Below are 27,848 nucleotides of genomic sequence, written 5' to 3' on the forward strand. Positions count from 1 at the left end.
ACATTATCTCCCCCTTGGTTCCACCCCACTGAGATTGAATGCCAAATGTGATGGCAAGGGCAGATATGGATTTATGATTCTATGAATATTCAACCCCTAAAAGTAGAAATTTTCAATAAAATCTTTAGGAAAATGAACCAAATTGACGGTTAAAAGTTATATTTTTCCAAGAACATTCAAACCCAAATTGAAGTGTTATTTTTCTAGAATTGGTGAACTGAACGCGATTCGGTTTTATTTTGTATACATTTAATAGTTCTTCCTTGTGAGATATACATATGGTTAAATACATTTCAAATTTCCTTTACCTTTTGACTTATTTACAAAAGAAGCCTCTCTGTCAACTTACAGCTTTGTGATTATAATGTCACTGAAATTGAAACTTAAATGCTGATTTCTCAGAGTTATTTTATAACTACATCTCTTTTTTTTTCACTAGTAATGGCACACAATCTTATTGCATATCATTATATTTCTAATATATACTCTCCATTAACACTATTCTCATTAAATTTCTGTTTAATTTTACAAAATAATTCGTCTATCTCACATTTTGACAATATGTGTAGCTCTTGAAACAGAGTAAGAATATCATACATAACTTTGACTAATTCTTCCTCAGTTTAAATGCATTCTTTACTCCACTTTTACTGTATTTACATGAATTCTGCCTCAAAGAGAGCTTCCTTTGGGGTTAATCTAGCTGAGGCTTGCGCACAAAATTTTGATTTTTCACTAAATTTTCGGGTAAAGGGCATGTAAATAGCATAAGTTCCACGAAGGTCTGGATTTGATGAGGCCGAAAACACAATTTGAAGCACAATTCGATGGTTAATCTTTTTACCTGCTTATTCGCATGACCTAAAAGTCTCTCTCATTAGCCTAATTAATCGAACAATGTATCAACAGTTCACCTAAGGATCCCTCAGCGATTGTCTATTACGAGGGCGTTTGGCTCATGAGCAGGATCAGCAGGAATGCAGTGAGACTGAGAGGAATTTTCCGGGCTGTTCCTGAGGAGAAGTTCGCCTCGGAATCCTGACCGCCGCGAATGGCGGGAATGAGGTGAGGAGATCTCGTGACCAGACCCACCATAGGGACAACGTGACGAGTGTAGACGTCCTGGCCAGAGGCTCTCGTGGGCTTCAGGAAGATCCCCGGAATCACCGCCCCGTTCTGCGTCAATTCCGGATCGTCCAAGTCCTCGGCGGATCCATAAAGATCGTCGTCCTCGGGCTGGAACGTCACCTTCGACGACGGATGTCTGATCTTGATGACATCGTTGGTCTCCGTGCCGTACTTCGGCGCGAGGACCTTCCTCGTCGGTCCCGGAATCTCGTACAGCCTGATGCTGCTGTCCACCTCGCCGAGGCTGTTCTTGGCAATGCACCTGTACGAGCCCACATCCTCCTTCCTGAAGTTCCTCACCGTCACCGACATTCGCGTCTCGTACAGCGACTTGGCGGTCTCCTGAACGTGGTACTTGGCTGAAGAGACTATCATTTCACCTGTTGAGCGGGGAAAAAGTGGAGCATGAGTGGGCAAAAAGGGTGGCTGAAGGCTGTCTGGGAAACCACAAACAGAAACACACGGAAAAGGTGCAAATAACACCACCTCCATCTCCACTTCCCATATCCGCCAGCCTCATTTTTGTGTGGATTTTCCTCCCTGAGATTTAAAGGCAGCGCACAAGCTTCGCGAGGGAGTGAATATGAAATTAAATTTCATAAATTATCTCACATTTTGCCAACATAATCATTTGGCTCATTTTTTTTCGGGGTGGATGTCTGGGAAGATTGTGAAGAAATTCCTTTAAGCAAAGAGATAAAGTGGAAGAAAAATGTAGAATAAAAAGCTATTTTAGGGGAGAACAAGGGATGTTTTTCTGAGAAAAATAGCAGCATTTTTGCATATTCTCATGTGTTCTAGGAAAATTAGTGAATGAAATTGATATTTTTAGACAATGAAAAGTCATTTCAAATTGATATTAATTGGCCAAAAAGCATGATTCGTTGAATGATTTATAAAATTTCCAGAATTTCCTGGAATAATTTCATTACATATTAATCGGATTTCATATAAATGTAATTATACGTAAAATTCAGCACTGTAATTAACTATACAGTCAATATCCCATTAACCACGATTCTGGGAATTTTTCACACTTTCATTCTGGCGAAAATTATGGCCACCTGATGCCCCTGAAAATCCCTGCCGCCCTAATGAGTGTGTGTTTGTCGGTGGGAGAGGAAATTGTGTGATACAACAAACAATTTATGCTCGGTGATCCCTTTCTTTTGCGCCGTGTTACTTGGTACATCACAATATTTACTTGCCTGTGTCCCTAATCCAATAATTAATAGACTTTGGCGATGCCTCTACGTGACACTCGATCGTGACGTCTGTGCCGAGCGGGGCGCCCACAAGTTGGTTGGGCACTTGAATGACTGGATGGACTGGAAGAGAGAGAGAGAGAGAATGAGTGAAGTGGATCAGGAGCTGTTTGTCCAGCGGTTGGGCGACGAACCAGACACCCAGAGAGTGCATGTGCGGTATTTGAGATGACGATTGCCACCCTCAAATAGCACCTCTGCAATTATTTCCCCGGACATCTCGTTGTTGCATTTGAATACTCGTCTCGGGGCCGAGAGAGCTGTGCGGATTAGAGGGCAGCCCTGAGGGTGGATCAGATAAGTGGTCGTGTCGGAGAGTGAAGGAATCCTGTGGGCAATTGCCACCCCCTCACGCCGGCAGGGATGCACTCATCTGCGCACTGACTAGTGATTAGAGAGTGTCTCATTTTGTCATCCAACTCTAATAGACTTGTTCACCAAATTACAGACCCAAAGATTTCACCCCCCGATTTCACCCCCTCTTGACCCCTCGCCGACGTTCCACGTGTGATAGAAAGTCGTATTCACGTCCGCACACAACGAGTTAATTTCCCTCCTATTTTTATTTGCTTCCATCCTCACTTCAATCCCCCTTTTTTCGTCGGCGAGGTACAGGATTGTAATCCACTCATTTAAAATGGATGCACTGTCTTCGGAATGTAATGAAAGTCCATCTAATGGATCTGCTTTATTGCGTTCGACAAGTGCCCCGAGAATGAAGTAGTCACGTAGCTTTCTAGCTCTGAAATGCTTGGCTAAAAGCTCTAATTCGCCAAGTCCAGTAGCACTGCCAAAAAGAGAGGCAAAATCCCGCGTGAAAGGTCAAAAACTGGATATTCTTAAGCTCCTCCCACTTGAAAACTCCGCCCATTTTTGGAAATGTCACCATAAAATCTCAACATCTGTGGAGACAAACATGTTTTTTTCTGAACTTCTTCAGCAAATAAGTGGTTTAAATTCAATGTTGCAACATTTTAAAGTGCTTGCAAACAAGTCACTAAAGTAAAAACTCCCCTGCATTTTATGAGATTAACACTCCTGATCCTTAGTTTTCATTTAATGGGTGAATCTCGGGAAATAGCAATTTTTTCCAAAGTAATTCCTCTCAAAGTCATCCCTCTTTGCCCTGTTTTTATCTGCCTCAGATAAACTCCCCTCGCCACTTAATACGCCGAGAATGTATGTTTCGCGCAAATCTGCCAGAAAAAAGTGCATGGAAAATTTGCCTGCTCGTCGTTGGCAACATGTGACAGAAGTAATACTCACAGTGAATGCTGAGGGAAATTCTTTTCGACACTGACGGCGGAACTCCATTGGACGCAATGCAGAGATATGCTCCCATCTCGCCACGCGAGAGCTTCGTCAGTTTGAGGATTTCTCCGCGATATGACGTCACTGTTGAGTGTGGGAGTTTTATGAGCTTTTGGGGGTGGTTTTTGGGGGCAAATGGGGGTGAGAGAGGCGGTTTTACCGTGTTGCTTGGAACCGAGACTGTCTTTCAGGATGATTTCCTCATTGTCCTCACGGCGCCATGTGACAATCGGTTCAGGATATCCTCGGGCTCTGCACAAAAGACAAACAGGAGACGTGTGAGGAATTTCATTTAAATTTAGAGAAAATATTATCAAATGGACAATCCCTTTCAACTGTCCCGGAGCGTGTCTGTTTGAGCAGCAAGACTCTGTCTCTCTACGGTGCATTTAAAATAATTATGTGTATTTAGTCTCCATGGCAAGGAGAGAAGGAGAGTCACGGATGGACGGCTCTGTTTATGTGGAGTACACATATGGACAATGGCGCAGTTTTTCTGGGCGGACTTGCTTGTAATTTCAAACAATGAAGTCCATGAAAACATTTTTTCCCCCTCATAACACCACACACACGAAATATCTATTAATCAAAAAGCAGTTTCCGTCCTCGTTCCACGCGCAAAAGCTTCCAGGCTGGCGGAGAATTCCGCCCCTTTTCGCCATCACGCCACAGAGCCACACATCCTGGAACTTTTGCTGCACTCCTCGTGGACTTTATTAATGATTGCGAAAGCTCCCGAGCATATGGTGAATAAAAATTTCACAAAGTTCAATTATTTGCTCTTATGCACTTTCGCTGTTGCGTGAAACAGCGAAGGAAGTTGAGCAGAAAGTGCAGCGACTGAAGATATTTCGTTCGGAATACATGTGGCTAAAAGTCACACAACATCGCGAAAGAAAAGTCAATAAATATTTAATGAAGTCACTCATCGCACCTTCCATGCCTCAATGTTGCAAGTTTCACGGAGTTCAACGGAAAATCACTGTAAAGCTTGAGTTTTCCAGCCTCAAAAACATCCAGCAAAGTCTTGCGTTTCAAGACTCTTTCTGAGCAAAAGGGCAATTGAGTTATTACGAGAAAACTATTGCAAATAAATTGAGGCATAAAACCTTTCACTCGGTGATATATTTAGAATAATAAGTATAAAATTCAGTATGATCATTAAATAATTCAATAGATCAATTTTCGAAAAATACATTTCGTGAGTATTTTTACTGATTAAGTAAAAATACTGACCAAACTGTGATTTAAAAAATTCAACTTACTGGCCAAAATGAATTATTGGCTGATAATACTGACCAAAGTCAATATTTTACTGATCAAACAGCAAAAATACTGATCATTTTTTCCTCGAAAACTGATTAATTAAATTATTTTCTGATCAAAATGATGTTTTTACTGACAAAAAGCATTTGTGCCTGACTTATTTGCCGATCAAACAACATTTTCAAACAACAGACCAACCTGAATTTTTACTGACCAATTATATGCAGCCATAAATTTTGTAACTTTTCCAAAGATTTTGCCTCACTTTTGCATGAAGCGTGCGTTGAAAAGTTTGCAGATGTTTTCTTTTTTTTTCCTCCTGCAACGCAAGAACTTTGTGGGCGACAAATGAATAATTTGACAAACAATTTCCCACGAAAATCTCTGTTAATCGCCTTCCCTAAAAACCCCACAGAATTTATAACTCTGCACCGGCAAACCCAAGAAAGTCTTCCTTCCTGGCGGGGAAGGAAAAGAGCAAATTGGAGAAAATCTAAAACGATGTGTTAGAAGGAAAACTTTATCGTTTTCCAAGTGTGAAAATTGCAGAAAATATCTCCTTGTGCCATCGTATCTCTCCGTGTGTTGTGCATTTATGGGAGGTAAAAAGTGAGAAAATTATTCAATTAACTTTTTTCCGCGTCGCTCATCTGATTTGTATCTTGTTGCATAATAGGAAATATTTGTGTAAAATTGAGTTTTCACACTGTCAGAGTGGGAAGTTGTTGGGGGAAAAGTTGCGTCTGGCTTTCGCTGTTGAGATGCAATATTTTCGCAAGACAAAGACCACACAGGAAACTTTATGGTTATTCCTTTGCAAAACTTTATTCTTTGCCGTTCTCAGCTTTTTATTCGGCACTTCATCCTTTCTTTCTCAACCTTCCGATATCTGTTCTTTCAATGGTTGCTTTTCGCATTCTCACCTCCACTTTCGCGTGCTCAATGAGCTCAGAAATTGAGAATGAAGGAATGAAAAGTGGGTTTTTCGCCCAAACATGTGAAAGTGCATTTTTCCGAAGAGGAAATCCATAGTTGTGTGTGTGTGTTGAGAGTTGCTGAGTTGTTGAATTTTATATTGACGCCGAAGTGCACTACTTTCCGCAACATATGGTTCTGTTTTGAGCATAATTCCTCTACAAATTAGCTCAACATCATAATTATGACTTCCTCTGCTCATGCTGGAACATTTTACAAAGTCATAAATCAGTGGGAAAAAATAGGGCAAATTACTTTATAATCTTTCACATTTGATAACCATTCATGCGGAAAGCTGAAGAGTTTTGGTGCAAAACAAAACTGAACCCCAACTTTTTTTTCTGCATTTCCCCGCGCACTGATAATTTTTAGCCGCCCAGGTGAAATGTGAGAAAAGTCTGTCTTAGACAGTTATGACCGGAACACAATTTTCAACTTTATCTTCATGGGGAAATTGTAGATGGTACAAGAAGGCGGCAGAAGATGAGCCACACACACACACACACACATCACAAAGAATCTATTTTCATAGACTTTTCAGCGCACAAAGTTTTCCTCCTTCTCAAGCCCAGACAAGAATATTGCATATGCATTATGTGGCTCACCTGCAGGTCAATTTGACAGAGCTTCCCTCTGGCACAATCACATCCGACGAAGTGTCCTCACTGATAAAGTCCGGCGGGATAACGACATCGAGAAGTCCAATCTGTCGAGAGGGAAATCAATAGAGTTCAATTACAATGGGACACCCTGAATAAATTGATAGCAAGACATTCACAAACATTTTATTAAAAAGACATGAATAAATTTAAGGTACATTCCACATATGTACACATTCGATTGAAGGAAACAATTCTTGGTTGATCTTAGAAGAAAACGACGCAACGAATTTGCTTTAAACTAGTCCAAACTTTTTTACGCGGTCAATAACGCTGCAAATTCCTCTTTCTTTAATAGAAGGTTCTTCTGCTTATTATCCTGTTTAAATGTCCTTTCTTGTGCAACCAAAAAATCACCGTACAAACTTCTGGATCGGAATTATCCCAAATACAACCTGTGATTCACTTTAGTTACTCACGTAACTTTATTTAATTTGGAAGATATTAACTTGGGGATTAAGAACTAGTCCGAATGGCTTCAATCTCGGCACGATAATTAGTCATGAATGAGGGAAGATTTATGGAAAATCTCAGATCTCTAGCTCAATCTCAGGTGGCTCTATTTAATTTGAGGAAACTATGTACAAAGTGCAAAAATCATGTTGCAAAAGACAACTTCGTATGCAGTTATTGCTGTTGAAAATATTCAAATTGCAGTTCCATTATGAAATTAATGCACAACCCCTAATGTACTTAAATGAGCCCGAGAAAATTTACCACTGCATCTAATTAATTCAAGTCTTTTAATGAGCTAAAATGTCTTCCCACTGTGTGCTGCTGCATTTTCGACGCTGATAAAATTGGCGCGAGAGTACTTAAGAAGATAATTGAGACAGTATTGCACCTCTTAGGGAAGTTACACCGTGCAACAGTTGCACAAGTTGTGACACTTATTCCGCACTAATTGTGTCATCCGGAATGAAATGCCCAATGAAATTACTAATATTTAACGCATGCAGCACATGTCCTTCTGCAGTTTTCCGCATGATTGAATAATACCGCCCGCCAGTCACTTTCTGCAGACGCGATGATTCACTGGGGGATGCTTTTATGCGAGCTTGTGTGGCGGAAAAATGGAAACAGACACGCTGACTTATTGCACAATAGCTTTGCGGGTGGCTTTGGGCTGGTGTGGTGGGTTGGAAAAAGTGAGGGACAAAATGGTTTTGAAGCATGTAAATTAGTGATGTGTGACGCAGCATTAATAATTATGCAGATTTCATTTGCAACATCGCACGGGAATGCATGAAGAGAGAGAGTGTGGAGCTCTAAGAACCATATCTTTCATTCATTCCTCCATTCATTAGTGGCCATTAGTGTCTCGCAGTAGCGAGATGTCCCAGCAATCTCCATCGTTAACTTCCCAACACTTTGCCATGCATCTCAGCGGGGTTGGGAAATTGAGCGGAATTTCAATTTTCGCGCAAAAAGGGAATTTGGCGCTGAATTAATTGGGCACGTCTTCGCCAAAAAACACCCCCCAAAACCCCCTCGACTCACCTGACTCTTCATCGGATCCGTGTTCAATTGGCACATGTAGCCGCCTCGATCCTCCTCCGTGACGGATTTGATGTGCAGATTCCATGTGTTGAGGTCAGAATGTGAGACACTCACGCGTGGATTGTGAGTGATGACTTGCTCGTGGATGGCCTGAATGGCTTTTGTGTCTGCCTGCACCCAGCCAACCTGCATCCACAGAACGTGCAACATTAGTCGATGCCATTGAGTTATTTCGAGACTTTCCAAAGTTTCCTCTTGCACGATGAATGGGAATCAAATGGAGAATGGGGAAATGCCGTCATTAGCCAAGGCACTTTAAAGGGGCGAAGAAGTGTTAAGAGTTTGCATTCCAAAATTATCCAAGAGGGAAATCAGTCGCGATTTCAAATCATTAGCTTCGTGATTAATCAATTATGTTTTGAGTACGATAGAAAATATTCAAATATTTCATTATTTTCTAAATTGTTAATTTGCCTTTAAAAAATAAACTGCTGCCCTCTGGCGACCATGAAAACAATTAATTATTTAAATATATTTAAATTTTAATTGAATATTCAAAACATATTTCAATTTAATTTGTTTTATTTGAATATTTGCCTGAAAATATTCAATTTTTGATTATTTTAGAACTTTACTTGGAATTTTTTTTCTGGTTATTGTATTCAAATTTAAATAATTTGATTCTTTCCGTCGACAACTCAATTCTTTTTCTGTTTTTTTTTAGGTTTTCTGACACAATTGTTAAACTCAGCAGTATAATTAATCGAAAGCATAGAATATCAGCCCCTCACATCGCCTCATTATACTGGATAACGTAGAGACGTGAAGTGTGACTTTTGGCGAAAATCTCAGTTGAATATGCATAAATTGGGTGTGAGGTTGAATGGGTTTTGTGAAAGACACCTACAACAAAGTGTAATTAGATAACAATCTCATCTTATGTCTCTCGCCTCACACCTTCCGGCAACATAGTGCAAAGTTCAGCAAATTACCAATTTAACCACCTTTTGCATGGAGTTTCAATCCTGATAATTCAATTGTACGGCAAAGTCTTTGGCTCAATTTGGCAACTTTATTCAATTGCGAGACTTCTTTCGTGGGCGTCGCTTTGGTGTATCGAAGTACAAATCTCACTTCTTCTTCTGTTTGATTGATCGCGAGCAAATATTATTAATTCCTAGAGACAGTCTCAAGAAGGTGTACTATTTGCGGAAGCTCCATATTCGAGTGACACATAATAAGGGGGCGAATTGTATTGATTGCACCCCACACTCAATGGCACTCAGTGTTTGCCCTCAAAGGAAACTCCACATCTCATCAATTGATGGATTGTATTTGAGGATTTGTCCAATATCACGTGCGTTCAGAGGCTTCATTTCGCGCCGAATTCACACACTCACTGACACTGAATATCTCCTCATCAGAGGGAACAATTGGATGTTGCGAGAGCGAATTTCATATTCCGTGTAATTCAATGATTAAAATGGAACAATCAGGATGGAATTAACTTCTGTGCTCAAAACAGTGTTCACGTCTTTTGCAGCGAAATTGACTGTGAATCCGGGGAACAAAAGAATTCACCAGTAAAATTCATACAATTCTCTCATCTATCTGTGTTGTATGTCTGACAAATGAAGATCAGGCAATCCGATTATCATACGACACTTTAATGATGGAATGACGTAATGCAGATAATGAATTATACTATCTTCGACGCAAAGCTCGAGAAAAGTAAGGGCGATGACGGGATTCGCAGGGGGAGTGACAGAAAATGCCAAGCAAAGTTAATAAAAATTGCATTTCACTCTAAAGAGAACAATTTAAGGGGCGAGTGAGTGTACTTTGCTTGATCAAATTTTAAAATTCAATTATACCGTCATTCCCTGCAAGGATTTCGAAGCCACGCCCACTCGTAAGCCCCGCCCACGCTCTGAATTTGCATCCATGTGATGCAGTTTATTGAATTGAACTTGCAATATTTTCGAAAATTGTGAATAGAACGGGTAAACTTATGATAATTATCCTGGATGTTGTCGCTAGTTACTCACCCCTTGTATTATATCCACTCTACCCTCTGTCACGTCACTTTTTTGTACTTAAATGTGCTTTACTCAGTTTTGAAACTTAACTCGCGGAATCACATCAACCCGCTCCACTGTGCCAAAGAGATGGCGACCACGGAGAAATGCAAACTTTGATATGTCTTAAGGAATATTAAAAAGAATCTTACTCACGAAACAATATTCAAATATGACAAGAAAAAAGTTCACAAGAAGAGATTTTCAAAGGGGGAATTGTGTCTCCCTTTTTTTCTGCCTCGCTCCGCCATTCTTCATCCTTCCGCGTGACATCTTGGCAAAGTCTTAAAGGGCATCATGAATTTTTAACATTGTAAATTACTTTCCATCTTGGCGAAGGTATTTGTTGTATTACATCCGATGCCAAATGAGAAAGCGAGAAGGTGTTCGGGAAATTGTCTTCCTGGGCAATAACTATGGTGGTGTTGGAAGTCTTCATCTTCAACTTTTTTATCACACGATGACAGAGAAACTTTTTAACACGCGACGGTCGAGAAATTTCCCTAATATTGAGGTGTTGTAAAATTATATGAAACATCTATGGGACGACGTTACAGGCGGGTTTATGGCTTTGAATTATCATATTGTTGAAAATTTTATTTCGCCAAACTTTTATGCATTTAATGCCGATGACATTATGCATGGTTTCTGGGGGGAAAGAAACTTCTAGTCTCCATAGTTGGGAGTCCGTCACCTTTAACCGTCGCCCAGATGGTCTATCGACCACGCAAATATTAAGCATCTTGCAGCATGTTTTATGGGGATATTGTGATTCACCCAATTGTGGGTGAACAACCTCCAATTTTCCCATAAATCTCACTCAATTTCTCTCTTGCCAGCATCACTGGGCGGAGGTTTAATGCAAGAAGTCACTCAACATTGCGAGATGCATTAATTTATAGTATGGATGAGATGTAGAAGAACGTCTCATCAGTGGAATGGCTCAATCTTGGCGTGGGGCGGATTAAGACAAAAGGGCGTGAGGTCGGGAGCAGGGGGAGGTTTTATTGTGATGGCAAAATTAATTGAAATTTCATGTTTTCTTACGCGATATCCACCCAAATGACGAACGTGACATGTAAAAGTGGCATCTCGTCCAACAGCTACTGAAATATTGACGATGGGCTCCACAAATTCAGGTTGAAAGCTCGAAATTCCTGCAAAAGAAAGCACATACAGGGAAAGTTAATTTAATAAGACACATATCGTGTTACACTAGAGTGTTGTTTTCCGTTTGTCTCTTCGTGCTGTGCTGAAGAAAGTTGGGGGCGAAAATAGATTTTGCAGATGAGCGCAAGAAATTCAACACAGAGACTTTCAAGTGGATTTTTCTGCACATCCCCGTGAAAGCGACCTTCAAGATGAAAATTAATAAACAACCTCGTTCAAGGGCGTTAACTTATACCCAGATGAGATGGTCTCTCTCAAGCCATGCAATGGAGGAACGCAAGCAGCCGTAAAAGCAGGTGATTTTCTGGTCACGTCCCTGACTGAAGAGATTCCAACACTTCTCTAATATGCCACCACTCGCCCTCTGTATCCATTCCTTCCTCCCGTAATAATTCACTTACAGCGTTATGCTCTTCTTTTATTTCACCCCTCGCAGACGCCCTGAAAGACCATCTCGGGCAACTTTTTCCCAAGACGCCGCTCATTGTTCCCAGTGAGCAACTATCGTGGGTGGAATTGTGCAATAAACAAGGACCGACGGACAGTTTGAGCTGAAGAAGAGCACCGGAAGTCACATTCAGAGAGAGAGAGAGTGAATTTCTTTCCGTCCCGAAGATGGTTCGTCCATCTATTATTTTAGCAACATAAAATGCAGCGAAAAATTCTCTTTACTTCCACTGAACACCTTATGGCCGCAACTTTCTCTTTATTGGCATCTTCCTGAGATTGTGAGACGTCAGAACTGCAGTTAATTCCATTCGGAGGTCAAAGGGCGAAATATCCCATCAACTTTCACTGCACTTCATTTCCAATATTGTCATGAATTCCCTCCAAAGTCTCACTAATGCTTTTCGAATGTCGTGTGAACTGAAATAATTCACTTAATGATAAAAGTAGATTGCTGTGTTTGCTGATCCACTACATCCCCCTTGCAGCTCAGTACCAAGGGGGAGATATTATGCCTTTAATTTGTACAACATTTCTTAATTCTTCTGGTAAATAAGAATCTCCTAAGTTTCCAATTAATATTTCTATATAAAACCACTTAAAACCCATTTTTTGATGAATTTTTCGAACATAACCTCAAAATATCACTTAGAAGTCGTCAGAGACTCCATTCAGAAGCTCTGCAGAACGAGTTAGAGTCAAAATCGTTCTGAAAGTCTTCTTAATGAACATTTTCTAAGTCTGCATTAGTCTTATTGAGGTTATGTTCGACATGAACACAATTTGCAGTGTTTTTGGGCATCAAAGATTCAGAATAATGGCATGAAAATGCCTAATTCTGCCAATAACTGATCATTTCTGCGATTCGAGCACAAGAATTGATGTCCTAGAATGCGAATTGTTTGCCAAATTTGTCTATGATTCGTTACATAACCTAGAAAAGAATTATCTTAATTATTTCTACGTATAAATCAAAAGCAATCCAGAGAATCGTGATGATTAGTCAGTAAATGAAACACTCAGGGAAGGAATATTGTATGTTTTTGAGCACTTCCACTGACTGTACACCACTTCTGGCTGTATTATCTCCCCCTTGCCCAGTACAAATATATTACCATCAGACTGTAATGCTGGGTATTTAAGTCGTTGACTCTTTTACGACTCAGAAAAGGATGTGTGTGTGCAAAAGGCACGGAAGCTCATCATTTACCCTTTCTGCATGACTTCATTACAGACTATAGTGACAGATTAAAAAGGAGAAAGTACAAAGGGTGCTGAAAGTGCGATGGTGAAGCACTTGTGTTGAATTAATTGCGACATTTTCAGTGAGCAAAATAGTTAAAAACATATTCTTTTGCTGTGTGCAAAAGTTCTGTTCTCACAATACTCCCAAGGTTTGGCGAAAAGTGTATTAATTTGGAATTTCGCCGAGACATCCTTATTGTCTTCACACCCTGAATCCCCTGAAATTTGGGAGGGTTCATTTTGGGGTCATGAGAATTGCATTGGGTAGGATTTATGGGGTTTAACACGTGAAATTCCACACTACGATGGCGGCAAAATGGGGATTAACTGAGTTATTTTCGACACCATAGAGCATCTTCGTTGCCTGCCAAATGTTACATATTCAGTGTGCTGCCGTTGGAACTGATTAATTATGGTAAAATGCCTGGTCCACGGCTTTTCCTCATTTGTAATGTTCATGGCCTCACAAATTGGATGGTTTTATGTGTGCGAGAGGGTGCTTTACGGTGGTGGAGAGGCTTTCCCAAGGAGTCAGTGCTGAATCTTAAATAAATCTTTGACCATTTTCACTCATTGGGTCAAATTTCACAATTCCCACCCTTTCGCCGTTATAGCAACTTGTTAGTCATATTTATTCCCATGGTTTCTGTCTCAATGCTCGCTCTCGGGGCGGCTTTTGTTGGATTTCACTCGTGAGCCTCCACTTAACAACACTCCATCTGGTCCAGTCATATAAAATTCAACGTCCGTGTTCGAGACTCTCGACCTCCTGCCCCCTCCCGGACAGCGCCGAAAGCTTATGGCTGACTTCTCTCCCGTCGCACTTCTTCAGCTGCAGCCTAACTATTAACATCCACTGACCCAATGAAACGCCATCCCTCGCCTCCATGGGAGTTAGTTGTAGTGGAAAGACTCTCGGAACTTGTTCGGATTCAACAGTCAGCAGCAAATTTCAAGTGACACTTTGATGGATATTAAATAATACAGCACAAACAGCATGCTTGCTTTGCACAGCCAGATTAAAATACTTCTCCACAAAATTATTCAAACATGAAGTTTATGTCATGTTAAAGCTTCTCATTTTTAATCACTATTGAGTTATTTCTGAAAAAATGTTGAGTGTAGCAAAAATCAACCATCCCAGTTAGATTAATAGACACAGTGAACAAAAATCGCTAAACTGCTCACAGTTGAGATTTAAAAAGCTAATTTTTTAGCTTTCTTTTGCTAAGATCTTAGCCATTGCGTAGAAGAACTAGCGATCGTGGCGGTGAACAGTCAAAGTACTGATGTGGCACTTAAATACATAGATGTCGCATCATACAAAGCCGTTCCTCTTCAATATTATACTTCGTGATAACAACACACAAGTTAATCATATAAAATGCGGCATCCTTAACTTCCTATTTCAAGGAAACTTCCAGTTGCTGTTGCAACACTTTTGAGTTTATTCCATCGTCCGCTGCGATCGCTGAACTTTCATTTCGAGATTTGCTAAAATCTTAGCACTTTTTAGCTGAAATACCTGCTTTTTTCAAACTTATGTGGTTCACCGGGGAATTTCCAGCGCATTTTGAAACTAATCCTCGTGTTCCTCGCCGTGTGCTCTCCACTGTCGGCACTGTGAGCGCTGGTGGGCCAAAAAAGAGGCGACTCCGGATAGGGATTGTGCTCACAAGATGTGACCCCGTTGATGGTGGGGGCGGTGGAGTGTGTTTAGTCCTGGGGTGTTAAGTTTTCAGCGATAAATCATCAAAATATACACTTAGACATTGTTTATGCTGCCCTCAGTTCACCTACTAACTCTTCCATCTCGCTCAGCCCAACCCAGCGAGAGCTCAACATATTCAGCACGTATTTATGACATGTTATGTTTCGTACATTTTTCATTTTCCAGCCATTCCCTACATTTTCAATCACAGCTCCAAATCACAGCTCCGGGGATGTAATTTGCCAGGGCGGATTTGGGGGGTGTGGGAGAATGTGTGGCAACTGCCAGGAAGTGGATTACGCAGCTCAGGGAAAGCCCCGAAATTGTCGAAATGAGATTTTTCCTCGCAACCCTGGCTAAAGTCAAAATTTACGACGAGCGCGCTCTGGTGAGAGGAAATGAGGAAGATCCTGAGTTCATTCATTGCACATAATTAGCCTCAATTTAATTCTGCTTCATTAGTGGAGAACAATTACACACTTCTTTGCATTTCCGCTGTGAGGATGCCGCTCAAGTAGTTGGATTATATGGTTTGGGGGGGGGAAGAAAGACTGGCGAGAGTTCTTAATTCAAGTCACCACTCTTTTGGGGGGCGGCGGCGGTGTGAGACAAACGAGCAAATTGAATGTATGAATGGAAAAGATCAGGAACATTCGCCAAATGGTGGATTCAGCACTGTCCGGACTCCGCATCGTCGTCTCTTGCGCACTTATAATTTGTAGATGACTGGAAATTAACGTGGCACAGAGAGAGAGAGACACTGCGAACAATTAAATTTTAATAAGATGATACTAAATTAAAGCGAGGAAATAATTCCCCGAGATAGTTTTAAGCCACACTCCCACGAAGGGTGAACAAAAGAGCAGCTTTTTCCCAGGCAGAGTGGGTGGGCGAAAGGAAAGCGGAGGGAAATTCAGCACAGTGAACTCATTAACACTGTGCGCCACAGTCAAATTCCCTCCAACAGAGTGACTCCAACATTTTATTCAATTCAATTTGTCATCATTGTTCTTCTGTCGCGCTGTCTCATGTCACCCGCCCGAGAAGGACTTCTTTCAGCCTCGCCAGTTGAGGACAAATCCACCACAGCGCGGAGCTTATTAAATCTTTTTTGGCATCTCATGCAAGATTTTTGCCAGATGCACAATCTTTTGCAATCAAGGAATTCACCCCGAAAGCGTCAGGTTTGCAGGAAAAGCAGCGAAGCGGAACACTATGAATAGGTGAATACATCTCGGACGATTACAGTCAATTTAATTTGGTTTTGAGTGAATAAAGGGGGTTTTTTTGAGCTCCAAGGGGCAGATATTTTGATCAGAAGTGGTGTACAACTTCACGGAAGAGTTTAGGAATTGGAAGTCTTAAAATATTTCAAATATTTGCACCACAAAAGCTTCTTTTTCAACAAATTAGGGCACTTTCTACATCTGAAGTGTTGAAGATTCTGCAGAGGAATTGTGGAAGTGACAGGAAGTGGTGTACAGATTCAAACCATTTTATCTCCTCCTTGGTGTGCTCTTTCAAAGACTCTTTTTGCACCTGAACAGCATAGAAATCAATATTCATAGAGAAATAGTGACAGAAATCTTGAGATTTCTTGCATGTTTGCAGTAAATTTGGAAAATGTATAAAAATTTCTAATGGAATTCACCAGCTCGCCATTCAGAAAAAAGCCACGCTGAAGAAAGTGACTTTTCTCTGTCAGAAAAACACCCCGAAGAAATCTCGCCCCCAGCAGAAGACGTGAGAAATATTGGGGAAAATTGGAAAGATAGTCCAGTTGAGGGCTACGAAATATATGATTCCGAATCAGTTGTATCGTCTGGCAAATAAAAATTATGGATGAAGACAGAGGTGCTAAAAAATGGTTATTTAATGACTTGCCCATTTAAGATACTTTCACCCAAGGAGCGCCGCTATCGCCGCTCTGGGGGAGGCGAAAAACAGAAGCGGCGAAGAAAAGATGAGTGTACTCGAAGGAAAATTGAATATAATGCAATACAGTGTGATGCTGCAACTTTCTCCCACACTCACGAGGTCTTCTCAGTTCCAAAAGCTTTTTTTCTTCCCCTCTCCTCGGGGGTGTTTGGCAAGGAGGCTCGGGGCGCTGGAAAGTACACATGGAGTCATAGCCATAGTGTATGAGTTTGCATTTTGCCGACGAGGATGATTTATGCAGGAAATTTTGCCATAGACTCGCCCCGAAATTTCCTGAAACAGCCTTTCTATATCACAAACACATGACGTCGTGGAATAAGTTAATTAACACCTAATTAGACTGTCATTAAATACATTAAATGCTGGTGTTTTGTGGCCAGGAAGGGATTCCCTTATTCGCCATCTGAATAGATACGCCTCAGAAAATGCCAAGAAAAGGTGTGAAGGATACACTTTTGTGAATCAAGCATTTTCCCAAAGGATCAAAATGCTTTCTCTGAAGAAGACGCAAAATACGCAGAATTTTGACAGTGGCAAAATTTGAACAAAAATAACCAAAATGATTTTTTAAATAAAATTTCTAAATAATCAATAATTTAAATTTACGACAAAAAATTTAAATTAAATCAAAATTTATTTTAATATTTTCAGTTGTATTCAATTAGGATTAAAAATAAAAATAGGAAAAAGTATCAAAATTTGATTTTGGGAAATTCAAACGAAATTTCGTCATGTTTTTAAAGTTTAAATTGTTGCCCTCTGGCGGCCATATGTGGAGAAAATAATCAAATATTTCCCTTGTTCTTAATTCAAAATAAATGGAAATATTCCTCAAAGCCTGTAATGCGTTTTAGGCAAATGATCATTGATTGTCGTAGAATCGAAGACATAAAATGTGCAATAAAACTTCAGGAATACACCCCTTGTTTTGAGGATTTATCCGGGTTTATCCTTCAATGGACACCCCTAAGTATATGGTGCAAAAGGGAAGGTGTAAACTCCATTTGCATTGTCATGAAAACACCCCATGAATTGCGCCCAAGTCCCTCATCGCTCGACTCCAAGTGACTTCCAGTGTGAGAAGCGGAAAATATTCTTTCCAACTCATACGGAGATCATCCCTTTTCTGTCTCTAATTTCGCCCCCTTCTTCCATTCATGCGGTGATGCGCGTATAAAAGTGCCCCCACACCCTGGCGGGATTCTCACATTGTGGGGCGGAATGGGGTGAGCAATATTAGGAGTTGTGCCACCGTAAACCATCCAGAAATACGACGCTGTAAAAAGCAGTGCGGTGGCTGTGCAACTTGTCTTTCTTTCTTCCCGCTCAACTCACTGTAAACTAAACACAAATCTACGTGTACCTCCACATCTTCATCTGCGCCCCACTTTGGCACACATTGTGGCTGGCGTGGGTGCAGAATTCGAGCCACGAAGCATGCAAAGAGATGTGAGCTCATGAGGTCCAGAAGGGACTCAAGATTATCGCATTTCTTCCCATTTGATAGCCAATGTTTTGCATACAAAATCTGTGATTGTATTTAAGGTAACCACGCTAATATCAATCTTAACAAGCATCGCAATAAATTCACCCTTCAGAGGACAAAATAACTTTCAACGTCAATGTAAAAAATACTGATTTATTAACTGAAGGGATTCCGTGGCTCTCATCTCTTCTATCGGGAAGTTTTGAAGTCGTGAAGAAGCTCTTGTATCACTGATAGTAAGCTTGAGGAGGGCGAAAGGAGGTTCAGGGCTGAAAAAACGTACAACTGACGCACACCACAATGCAAGAGCTCACGTATATGATGATGACGGTGAATTCCCACACCGAAAAAAGGCGCCCAGAACGTAAAATGTGAGAAGGAGTTTCAGCTCCCTTGAGCCTCCCCTTCTAGCTTCTCCAGTTGAATATTGTTCACTAAACCACGAACACCCCTAAATCCGCCTCAGCATGTAGTTTTTGGGCAGCGACGCTCCGCACCAAGGGGGAGATAGTGTGCTCAGAAGTGGTGTACGGCTCAGCAGAAGTGTGAGGCAGTGTTTAATTGTTCATTACTTTGATTTTCTATTGATTATTGAACCCAACGAGGCAATTGCAGGAAGAAAATCATTAAACTGTGCTTGAAAAACTCATTTAAGGAATTGTGAGTTAGATTTCGGTTAGTTTTTAGTTAATTTTCAGTCGTAAACTCGAAATTGTCAGCATATTTGGCGGAATATCACTGATTCTAGTCTTATTAATCGTTTTATTGAAAGAGTGGTTCTGAGAAGTGTTTAGGGACTTTTCACACAAATTATGGAAGTGTTGTACACCTTTTAGCTATATTATCTCCCCCTTGTTCCGCACAGAAGTTGGGGAGGAGAGCCCAAAATGGGCGAGGAGAAAATGTGTTCACTCTCATTCTACGTGTAAACTTAGAGGGTAGTTTTATTGGGTAATTCATAATTTTAGGAGATCTCCGTTAGAAAGGAAAAACAAAAGGAGTAATGGAGAAAAACCCCGTCTTTCTCTCTCTCTCTCTCCCACTCGATATAATGTCGAGGAAACTCAGTTAAAAGACACAAATAACATGTCATGATATTGGAAAGTATATTAAAAAATATATCTTTTACTAATGCATTTGCTTATGGATTTGTGTCCTCGAATCTTGTTATGTGTCAAGTTTCCAGAGTTATTTTTTCCATCTTGTGGCGAGTTTCTTATTAAAACAGGACTTCTTTCGGGATTTGCAATTTATTTTGCATGACAAATGCCAGCAAAGATACGGAATTGTACAATTTGCATAGAATATTGTACAGAAGTTGACAGAAAATTCGACTTGTTCCCAATGAAGTTTCCATATACAATCATTGAAATGCGAGTTGAGAAGACATTTCGTTGTAAATTTCATTTAGTTCATGTTTAAGAGGATTCTTACGTCCATAAAATATGCATATTTCTTCTTAATTTTAAATACAGTTTAAATACTGGTTGTCACTCTTCTCTTCTCTCAGCGATAGAAGGACATTTATAGCACGTCCTGTTTACCTTCCAGGACATCAAATGGCTCATTCTTGATGCAATTAACCCCTCATTTGTCCCTTCCTGCGGACTGACGCTCATTCACGCGCCATAAATCCGAGATCCTTCATCCCCAATCTGAGGCCCTGTCAACTCTGTCGGGCGAATGAAGTAGTTGAGGACTGATGATGATCCCCCGGCCGAGTGAGAGTTCCCAGTGGAGCAAGAAGTTGCCACACAATTCCGGATAAATTGGCGACACACCCTTTTCATTACGGTGTGAAGAAATGTGAAACAATACGTCGGCGAGAGGAGACATCAAATAAAATAAAGCAAAATGAGCTTGAGGAAAAAGAACAACACCGGGGGTGGCGAAGGACATAAACTCGGGTGTGCAGATGAGGCCAATGGGGAGGGGTGGCGTCGAGAGGACTCTCTGAGGGAGAGACAAAGGATGATGCCAATTGAATTATACTTTATGGCTTGGTGGATTCATAAAATTTGAATTATGTCCCATGGACCAAACAAAAATGCCACCACCGAGGTGTGTAGTGTTTTCTTTTTCCACCCCCACGACCCTCGAGGGGGTGTGGGGAAAGTGCTCTCTCTCTGGCAGTGGGGAAAATTGAATATTGAAAAAGAGTTGAGCACAGAAGATGCACAATGAGGGAGATTTTTCATCCGTAGGGTTGCCCTTCAGCCCCAGTTTGGTATTCCTCATGGGTGAAACTTTCACTCCATATCCTCCCCGAGGCTATCACACTATTTCACCCCCTCAGCATCCATGGCGGAGACGAAGAGTGGCTCTTGTGTTATCCAGCATGTGACATTTATCACGGGGTTTTTTGAACCACCCACGAGAGCGCCCAAAGAGCGCCAGAGTGACGACAAGAAGTGAGCATCACTCCCATAAATGTAATAATGTACGACGACCGCACGAGACGCAAGTTCAAAATTCTTATTAAATATTTATACGAAGCGATGAATACGGGATAAATGATGACGACGTGGTGGGTTTGGATGTTTTTTCCTCCGCTCAACTCAAACCCAGAGACACATTGAGAGCGCCTGGGCGGAGGAAAATCTACATGGATTGCCCGAGAGAGCCACTGAGGATCTCCAGGACGAGCGCCATTAGGAGAATGAGGCCAATTTCGTCTCTTATTCCGTCATTCATTGCCAGAAATTAATGTTTGTCGCCTTTTCCCACTACAAACATCTGAGATATTTCGCCTGTGTCACTTGTGGTCTGTGGCACAGAAGTATTCCGCCTCACTTTCTGCATGCCATTCTCATTCCTGGAATGTCCTGCTTGCGAAATCACTTGCACTGAGGCAAATTCATGGACAAGGCGAGAAAATCGGAGTGATTGTGCGAAAATTGACTCGACATTCCGCACTCATTTTTCCGCTGTGAAAAATATTGTTTCTTCCGCCGGATATCCTTGGGAATATCCTGCAATTACACTGACAAGATTTGAAATAAGGACAGCAGAGCTTAGATTTTTTCCACGAATTCACCCTCACTTGAGTATAACTAATTATCATTAGCTTAAATCATTAAATGGTCCTTAACCGAGAGCAAACACAAAAGGCCCAAGATTACGAATAATGACTCTACTAAAGAGCGCCAGGCTAGAAACTATGATTGTTCAAGACTGACCAGATGAAGCGTCTTGCGTTTGCCAAGAAATTTACCAAAAATGGCGCCGCACAAATCTCCGATTGATCTTAGTTTAGCCGGAAAAAAAACACATTTGTGTAACCACAGATTGACGTGAAGAAATTTGAGGGGAAACCGTCAGTTGTTTATAACGACTTGTGATTAGAAAAGACTCTGAATTAATAAGATTCAACACCGAGAAAGCTTCCTAATTCCCCGTCGTCATTCCTCCGAGTGTTCTTGTATCGAATTGGGAAGAAAGACACACTGGCCACAAAGAGGGTTGGCCTGAGGGACGGAAGGCGTCCACGGACTGGTGAAAGGGTCATTGGGCAAATGTTGAAATCATTATGAAGGGATTTGAGTCCTCAGCTGAGCGCCTGACGTGTCACAGAATCCAAGGAGCAAATCCTCAACCTCAAGTTCATTCCGGCTTCACGCGTCCGTCTTGGGGCCACGAGAGGGGGAAGATTGCTTCACTTTAGTGCGTGATGAATGAGATTGCTCCTCCGGCTTGACCTCTCATCTCCGGACTCCCGGTCAACATGCTCGTGATGGGAAACAATGTTGGACTCACCCTCGGTCTTAATGGCGAACGTTAGGAGATTGATTTTACAAATGAATTGCACTTTTAATTAATTTCTCAGATGCAAGTGCCTTTTCATCTTACATGGAAATTTCACTTAATGAGAAACACCATTTGACTCCGATTCACTGTCGGGAGGAAAGTTTAATTAATTGTAGTGGGAAAAATGAGAAATCGGGAAGAACAAGTTGTGGAGATATTTTAGCGCTGAAATATTATTTTTTAAGCACAATGAATAGGGAATTTATATACAATTCGCATACAACTTTAACACTTAACATCCTTTCCATCAATTTCCACAACTTTAATCGTCATTCGTATGCCTCAAGGGGCAGATATTTTGGTCAGAAGTGTAAAATATTTAGAATGTTTGCACTGGCAAAAGTTTATACTTCAACTTCAATTTCATTTTCTAATTTATTTTGCTGAGAAAAATCAATTTAATTGCTTTTCTAGGTTATGTGGCTGATTTAAAATTCATTCTGTGTGAATAAATAACCCTCAAAATCATCAAATTTGTGTTTAATCTGGGAATATTTCTTCTTTTCTTGGCAGAATTGAGTATTGTGTTCGAAAAAAACGTCAGTGCGTAAATTTCAGAGGTAAGAAACCGTTTAAGGGTCAATCATAACCGCAAAAATGTCATTTTATTCTAGAATAATGTTTCTGTGCTTAGTTATTTTCGTGGTTTTGTACTGTTTTATTCGCTATTTTCACAAATTTTTAGGTATGAATTGATTAAAATTAGTCTAAGACGGATTTCTTAAGCCACATTCATAACCTCACACTTTACTCAACATTTTTCTAAGCATTGCCTGAAGACAAAACTAGAAAATCAAGACAGATACTTTTCATGAACTAAAACTGGGACTTTAGGGTCAGCTTTTACGATCCGAAATTTAAGAATTTGAAGACTTTAAACTCCTTGACCCCGAAAAACCTGGATTACAATGTGATAAATCAAAATTGAGTGTAAAGAGCGATGGAAACTGCCAGAAAAAAGCGTTCAGAAGTATCTAAAGTGTTGCAGATTCTGCACAGCTTCTGCGGAAGTGTCAGGAAATGGTGTACAGATTTAAGGCACACCATCTCCCCCTTGGAACGCCCTCAGCATTGCCATTTTCCACCGCAAATGGACTGTCTCCAGGGGATGGCCGTGAGTAAATTTCACGCACTCCCTTCAATTTCCATCTGTCCGTCCATTGAGTCCAACTTCCGGTTCCAGTTTATCTCCCACTTTGCCAATGGCGCTGCGAATTGAAATGTTTCTGCTCAGCAACATCAAATTGGCGTCTCGGCAAGTCTCTGAGGGCGAGGCAAATTTTTGATGAAATTTCCAGTGATTGCCCACGAGAATATTCAAAAGCTCTGTGTCAATGCGTATTGATGGACTTTTCAGATACCTTTTCTCCCTTGAATCACTCTTGGCGGTTTTTTTTCTGGTCCCACTCTGGGCTGATCCTGGGTGCATTTTGTGTAGGCGGATTTTTGGGGGTGAGAAGTGGATTTCGCTCTTGTATGTTAGAGAATGTCATTTAGTGCTTTCAGTTCGCGAGTGAAAATTGTGTCCGAGAGGATTTCGCAAATGCGTGGAATAGAGAGTAAAAATGCAAAATGTTGAAAGGGTTGAAAAGGGGTTCTCATGATTCTTATGCTGACCATATTTATTTGAATCCAAAATATCCTGAAAGACTGTCAATTAAGCCCTGTCGGGATAGAGTAATATCTGGTGGATTTCATCAAAGCCATCAACACAGGCTTCGGTGCGGGGAAACAAATTTTTCTGATTGACTTTCTGTATGTTTGAAACTATTTCAGGAGCTCGACATTCTGTGCACAGAGTGCCGCATGTGAGTGTCAGCGGGTGGTGGCTTTAAAATGTTTGTGACACATTTTACCCAGGCCATTTTCATCACATCCATCAAGATTTGGCTCGATCCCAGGAGGGAGATTCCCACCCGATGAGACAGAGTTTTTGGGGTGGATACAGTCTGGGCCAATGCAATTTCTCTTTTCATTTTTATTTCCCGACTCTGGGGCTAAACTCTCCTCTCTGTGCTCTCTCTCATGTCCTCGTGCCGGCACAGCCGGATGATATCGTGTCGTCTGAGGCAGAGAATGAGGAGTCATGTGCTCATGATGTCATTTATAGTCCAATCACCCGCTGGGTGCATTCGTCTCGTTCCTCATAAACTCCCTGCCACTCTCTGCCAGGAAGCTCCGGACCGTTTCTCCTTATTTTTTCGCCACCCCACAAGATCCCGTGGCCCCACAAGCCACCCCACGAGTGGGCCACGGGGAGAACTTATCCACACACAAAGGAGAGACACGGAGAAAGAAAGTTGCGCCACAGACTCCCTAAGTCATCTGTCATAATGTTATACACTTGAGTTAAATCCTTTTCTATAACGGACGAGGCGGATTTTCCCCACACTCGCAAACTCTCCACGGTGGGTTTGTGCCGTGAATCTACCCAAGAATAAATGTGTTTGTTGGCTTACATGTGTGGATTTCCCACCGAGAGCGCCCTCATCCCTCAAGGACGCCTGATGAGGATATAGTGTCGAGGAGGATTCAGTGGAAAATTGCCATTTCAATTAAAACAATCACATCTTCTCTTCAGCAGTAAATTATGATGAATTCACTAACTCTCGGCGTAAGACGAGGGGCCGAACGGATGAGGAGCGAGGCTGTGACGGGATTCATTTGATCTCAGTATACTTTCAGCACCTATGATTATAACTGACGGAAATTGTATAGTCAGAATTACTTAATGCGCGATATTCAGCGTAGAGAGATGAGCTTGTTTGGCAACATCACAAATTTAAAGTTCAAATAAACTTTCAGTCATCCCAGATTGAAGTTCTTTAATACCTTGTGAAATAATTAAAAATACAGAATTTCCTCTGCAACATGCGTCAAAGCTTCATTATGTGTTTTGTGGCTTTTTGGCAAATACAGCCCTTTTTCACTCTCTACTCGACATTTCCATTGATACGCGCCAATGGGGTGCTAATATTGGGGATGCTATGTCATTTTCATTTGTTTCGAGATGCACAAATAATGAAGATATGAATTCCAAAAACACGTTTCTTTTTTGTAAAACTTTGATTAATTTCCAGTGAGTCGCGATGGATTTAATTTGTGTAATTTCCATTTGATTCGTTTTATATAATCGGATTTTTTTATCTCCTTATTTCTTCAAAATTTATTTTTAAAATTATTGTGCACAATTTTTAAAGATCGGGAGCCGAATTTTTCAGCTGAAAAACACCAATGCTTAAATACTTTATCTTTAATTGGATATTTACGGTTTTACCCCAAGATTTTACGTTGAAAATGTGTTTGAAACTGGAAAAATGCATACGAGAATCTTTAAAACTTCTTTATCTTTTAATGTGTGCTTTAATCGCTCAATATTAATAAGTTTCTTCTTAAACTTTACCTCAATTGGTTTTTCCACGCACAGAATATATTTTTCTCACGATATCTTCTCCTAATTTCTGTATTTAGACAAAGATTTAAATTTGTTCTTGAAGTATTTACTCTTAGTCGCTTTCAGCTGCCAAAAATATGATTCCTTTTCAAAGTCCTTCTCTAAATCTTCTCTCCAAGATTCTCTGTCACGTTTTTTTTCATCTCTATAAATGATTTCTAAACCAAAATATTCTATAAATTCCGCACAGAATTCTCGAGTTCTCGATTGAGTCAAGACGCAAGATGCTGAGGCATTTAAAAGCAATATTAATAACCCCTTGAAACGCGCTTTTCCACCAGCAAACTCATAAAGCGAAATTCAATAATGACTGCAAGAAGAGATTTGCAGTGCAATGAGCTTAAAACATCTGGTGGATGTTTGGGGAAAAGTTAATTGATTGTTTTATTAGTGTGGTGTTTTAGGGGATGTTTATCTTCCCAGTTGCAGAGGACGGCAAATGTGAGAGACATCATTTTTCTTTTTCTGCCCATCTCGAGCTTCCATGCGAGAAAGAATCACTGTTGCCCATCATTTATCATACTCTCTGTATCATTACAGAGAGCTTCAGATGCTTCACTGATTAAATAATGAAATGTCTTAGTTTTTCTCAATAATCCACCACTTTTTCGTCCTTGCGCCTCTTGCTCTGTGCGCTATGGGAAGATTGTGGAGTAGATTCCGCCTTTTTGGCACACTATTCGGTCAATTTATTTCAACTGCGCCACCGGATTTGAGTAAATTGACGGGTAAAAATCACCTATTTATTCTTCAATATTCAATCTTGATGGATTGAGCTGTACAAGTTCCTTCAGCGCTCTCGATCACCACGTTTTGGCTATCAATTTTTCGCATTTTAATAAAGTTCCCGCCAAAAACGGAAATAATTCCATTCAATTTCCCCGCCGTTGACGGTGATTCTCGGGTTTTGCCAGCAAAAGAAATCCCGTCTCCAGCTGAGAGCATCCATTCCACCCTCAAGACGTCCCTTCCAACGCCACCCGAGCGTGCATTTTAAATACTTTTCCACATGGCATACGGAAAAGTTCGCCGTGTTTATTAAATTACACAAACTTTTGTGTACATTCATTCTTGAAAGCCGTTTTAACTTGGCGAAAAGTCACCCAAAGAGGGAATAGAGTGGAAAAGATGCTCTCGCAGGATCTCCACCTTGAATGGCGAAGAAGAAGAAAAAAAAAACGCAATTTTGGTTTCTCAGGAGGAAACGACACGGAAAGAAGTTGAGCGCGCGAGTGAGGGAAAAGGGTGTGGGCTTTTGTGTAAATTCTTATAATTCTCTATTTGCACTCTAAGAGACCATTAAACTGTACTGAACACACTCTCAGACAAGGGAAGTATAATCTGGAGAAACTGTGGAATTGAAAGCAACACTTGGCATGATAAATCTTTCAGCACTTTGATAACAAATCGCCAATGGAGAGAAAAACAAATGAGCGCGTCTAGAAGTTGATTTCGCGAACATCTTCCAATCCAATCAAGAAAAGCAACTTGCAGAATTATTTATTCACTGAAAAATCTCAGGTTTCAACGAAAATCTTTTCTTTCACCACCCAAAAGCACGGAAAATTCCTATAGAAAAGAAAGTTTAACATTGCAAAAAAAACAGTCAATCAAGTGTTAATTTGTTGTTCCGATGCTCGTTAACGCAATCTTTTACGCTCAACTGCAAATCTTATTTCATTAACACTTGCGAGTTTCCTCTCGAATGTCATTTCTTCTTGTTAAATGGAGACAAAGACGTGAAAGTTCTTCTTATGTCTCTTGGAAAATTTCACCGCAAGAATGTTTTGAAAATAGAAAGATTTCTGTTTCACTTACTTTGCACACAAATGACCAGGAGAACAATTGACAACCACATTCTCATTGCAAAATCCACTTAAATTGGTTCTTTTGTCGCGTCCAACTCTTGAAATTCTATTTCCTAATTAAATGATGTTTATTTGTTGTTTGCCGCCTTGCACGGAATGCCGAAGCACAAGACAAAGTTGGAATTTCTAAGCGTTTCCCTTCTGCATCAATGAATAAATTGTGGCACACTGTGAGGCATTGAAGTCATTTTAATCTTTTTCTCCACTTCTCTTGTACTGTTTTTCCACCCTCACACTCAGTTGCCTTCGAGTGTGCGTTTTTCTCTGGGCTTTTGAGGGATTTAAACTCTTCACGGAAAAATCTTCTCGTCGTCGTTCGTCTAATTTTTCTCTCTGTAATTCCTCATTAAAAACACTTCACTCCTTTTTCGTGGGAGAGCGAAAATATTTCAGCCCTTAATTATGCCACGGAAACTGCACAGACAATTCCAGGGAGCGCAAGAGACATTCGAAACACTCGCCAGCACGCAAATTGTCCACCGTTGAGAGCGAAGAAGTCACAATGAAGACTCGGGGATGGCCGGGCACATCCTTTTGTTC

The 27,848-nt window shown here is 40.7% G+C and overlaps 1 protein-coding gene across 1 annotated transcript; it reads right to left on the minus strand.

Annotated features, from left to right (window-relative positions):
- Positions 1-211: 211 nt before the first annotated feature.
- Positions 212-27,848, minus strand: LOC132261907 (lachesin). The gene is made up of 8 exons (XM_059760936.1): positions 27,259-27,848; positions 11,230-11,339; positions 8,105-8,290; positions 6,551-6,651; positions 3,865-3,956; positions 3,660-3,788; positions 2,337-2,456; positions 212-1,508 (listed from the first exon to the last, which is right to left on the minus strand). The coding sequence occupies exons 1-8, from the start codon at positions 27,302-27,304 to the stop codon at positions 940-942; spliced, it is 1,353 nt and encodes a 450-aa protein (XP_059616919.1). The 5' UTR covers positions 27,305-27,848; the 3' UTR covers positions 212-939.

Source organism: Phlebotomus argentipes, unplaced genomic scaffold (genome assembly GCF_947086385.1).
Source record: "Phlebotomus argentipes unplaced genomic scaffold, Phlebotomus argentipes genome assembly contig_15, whole genome shotgun sequence".
NCBI classification, from domain to species: Eukaryota; Metazoa; Arthropoda; class Insecta; order Diptera; family Psychodidae; genus Phlebotomus; species Phlebotomus argentipes.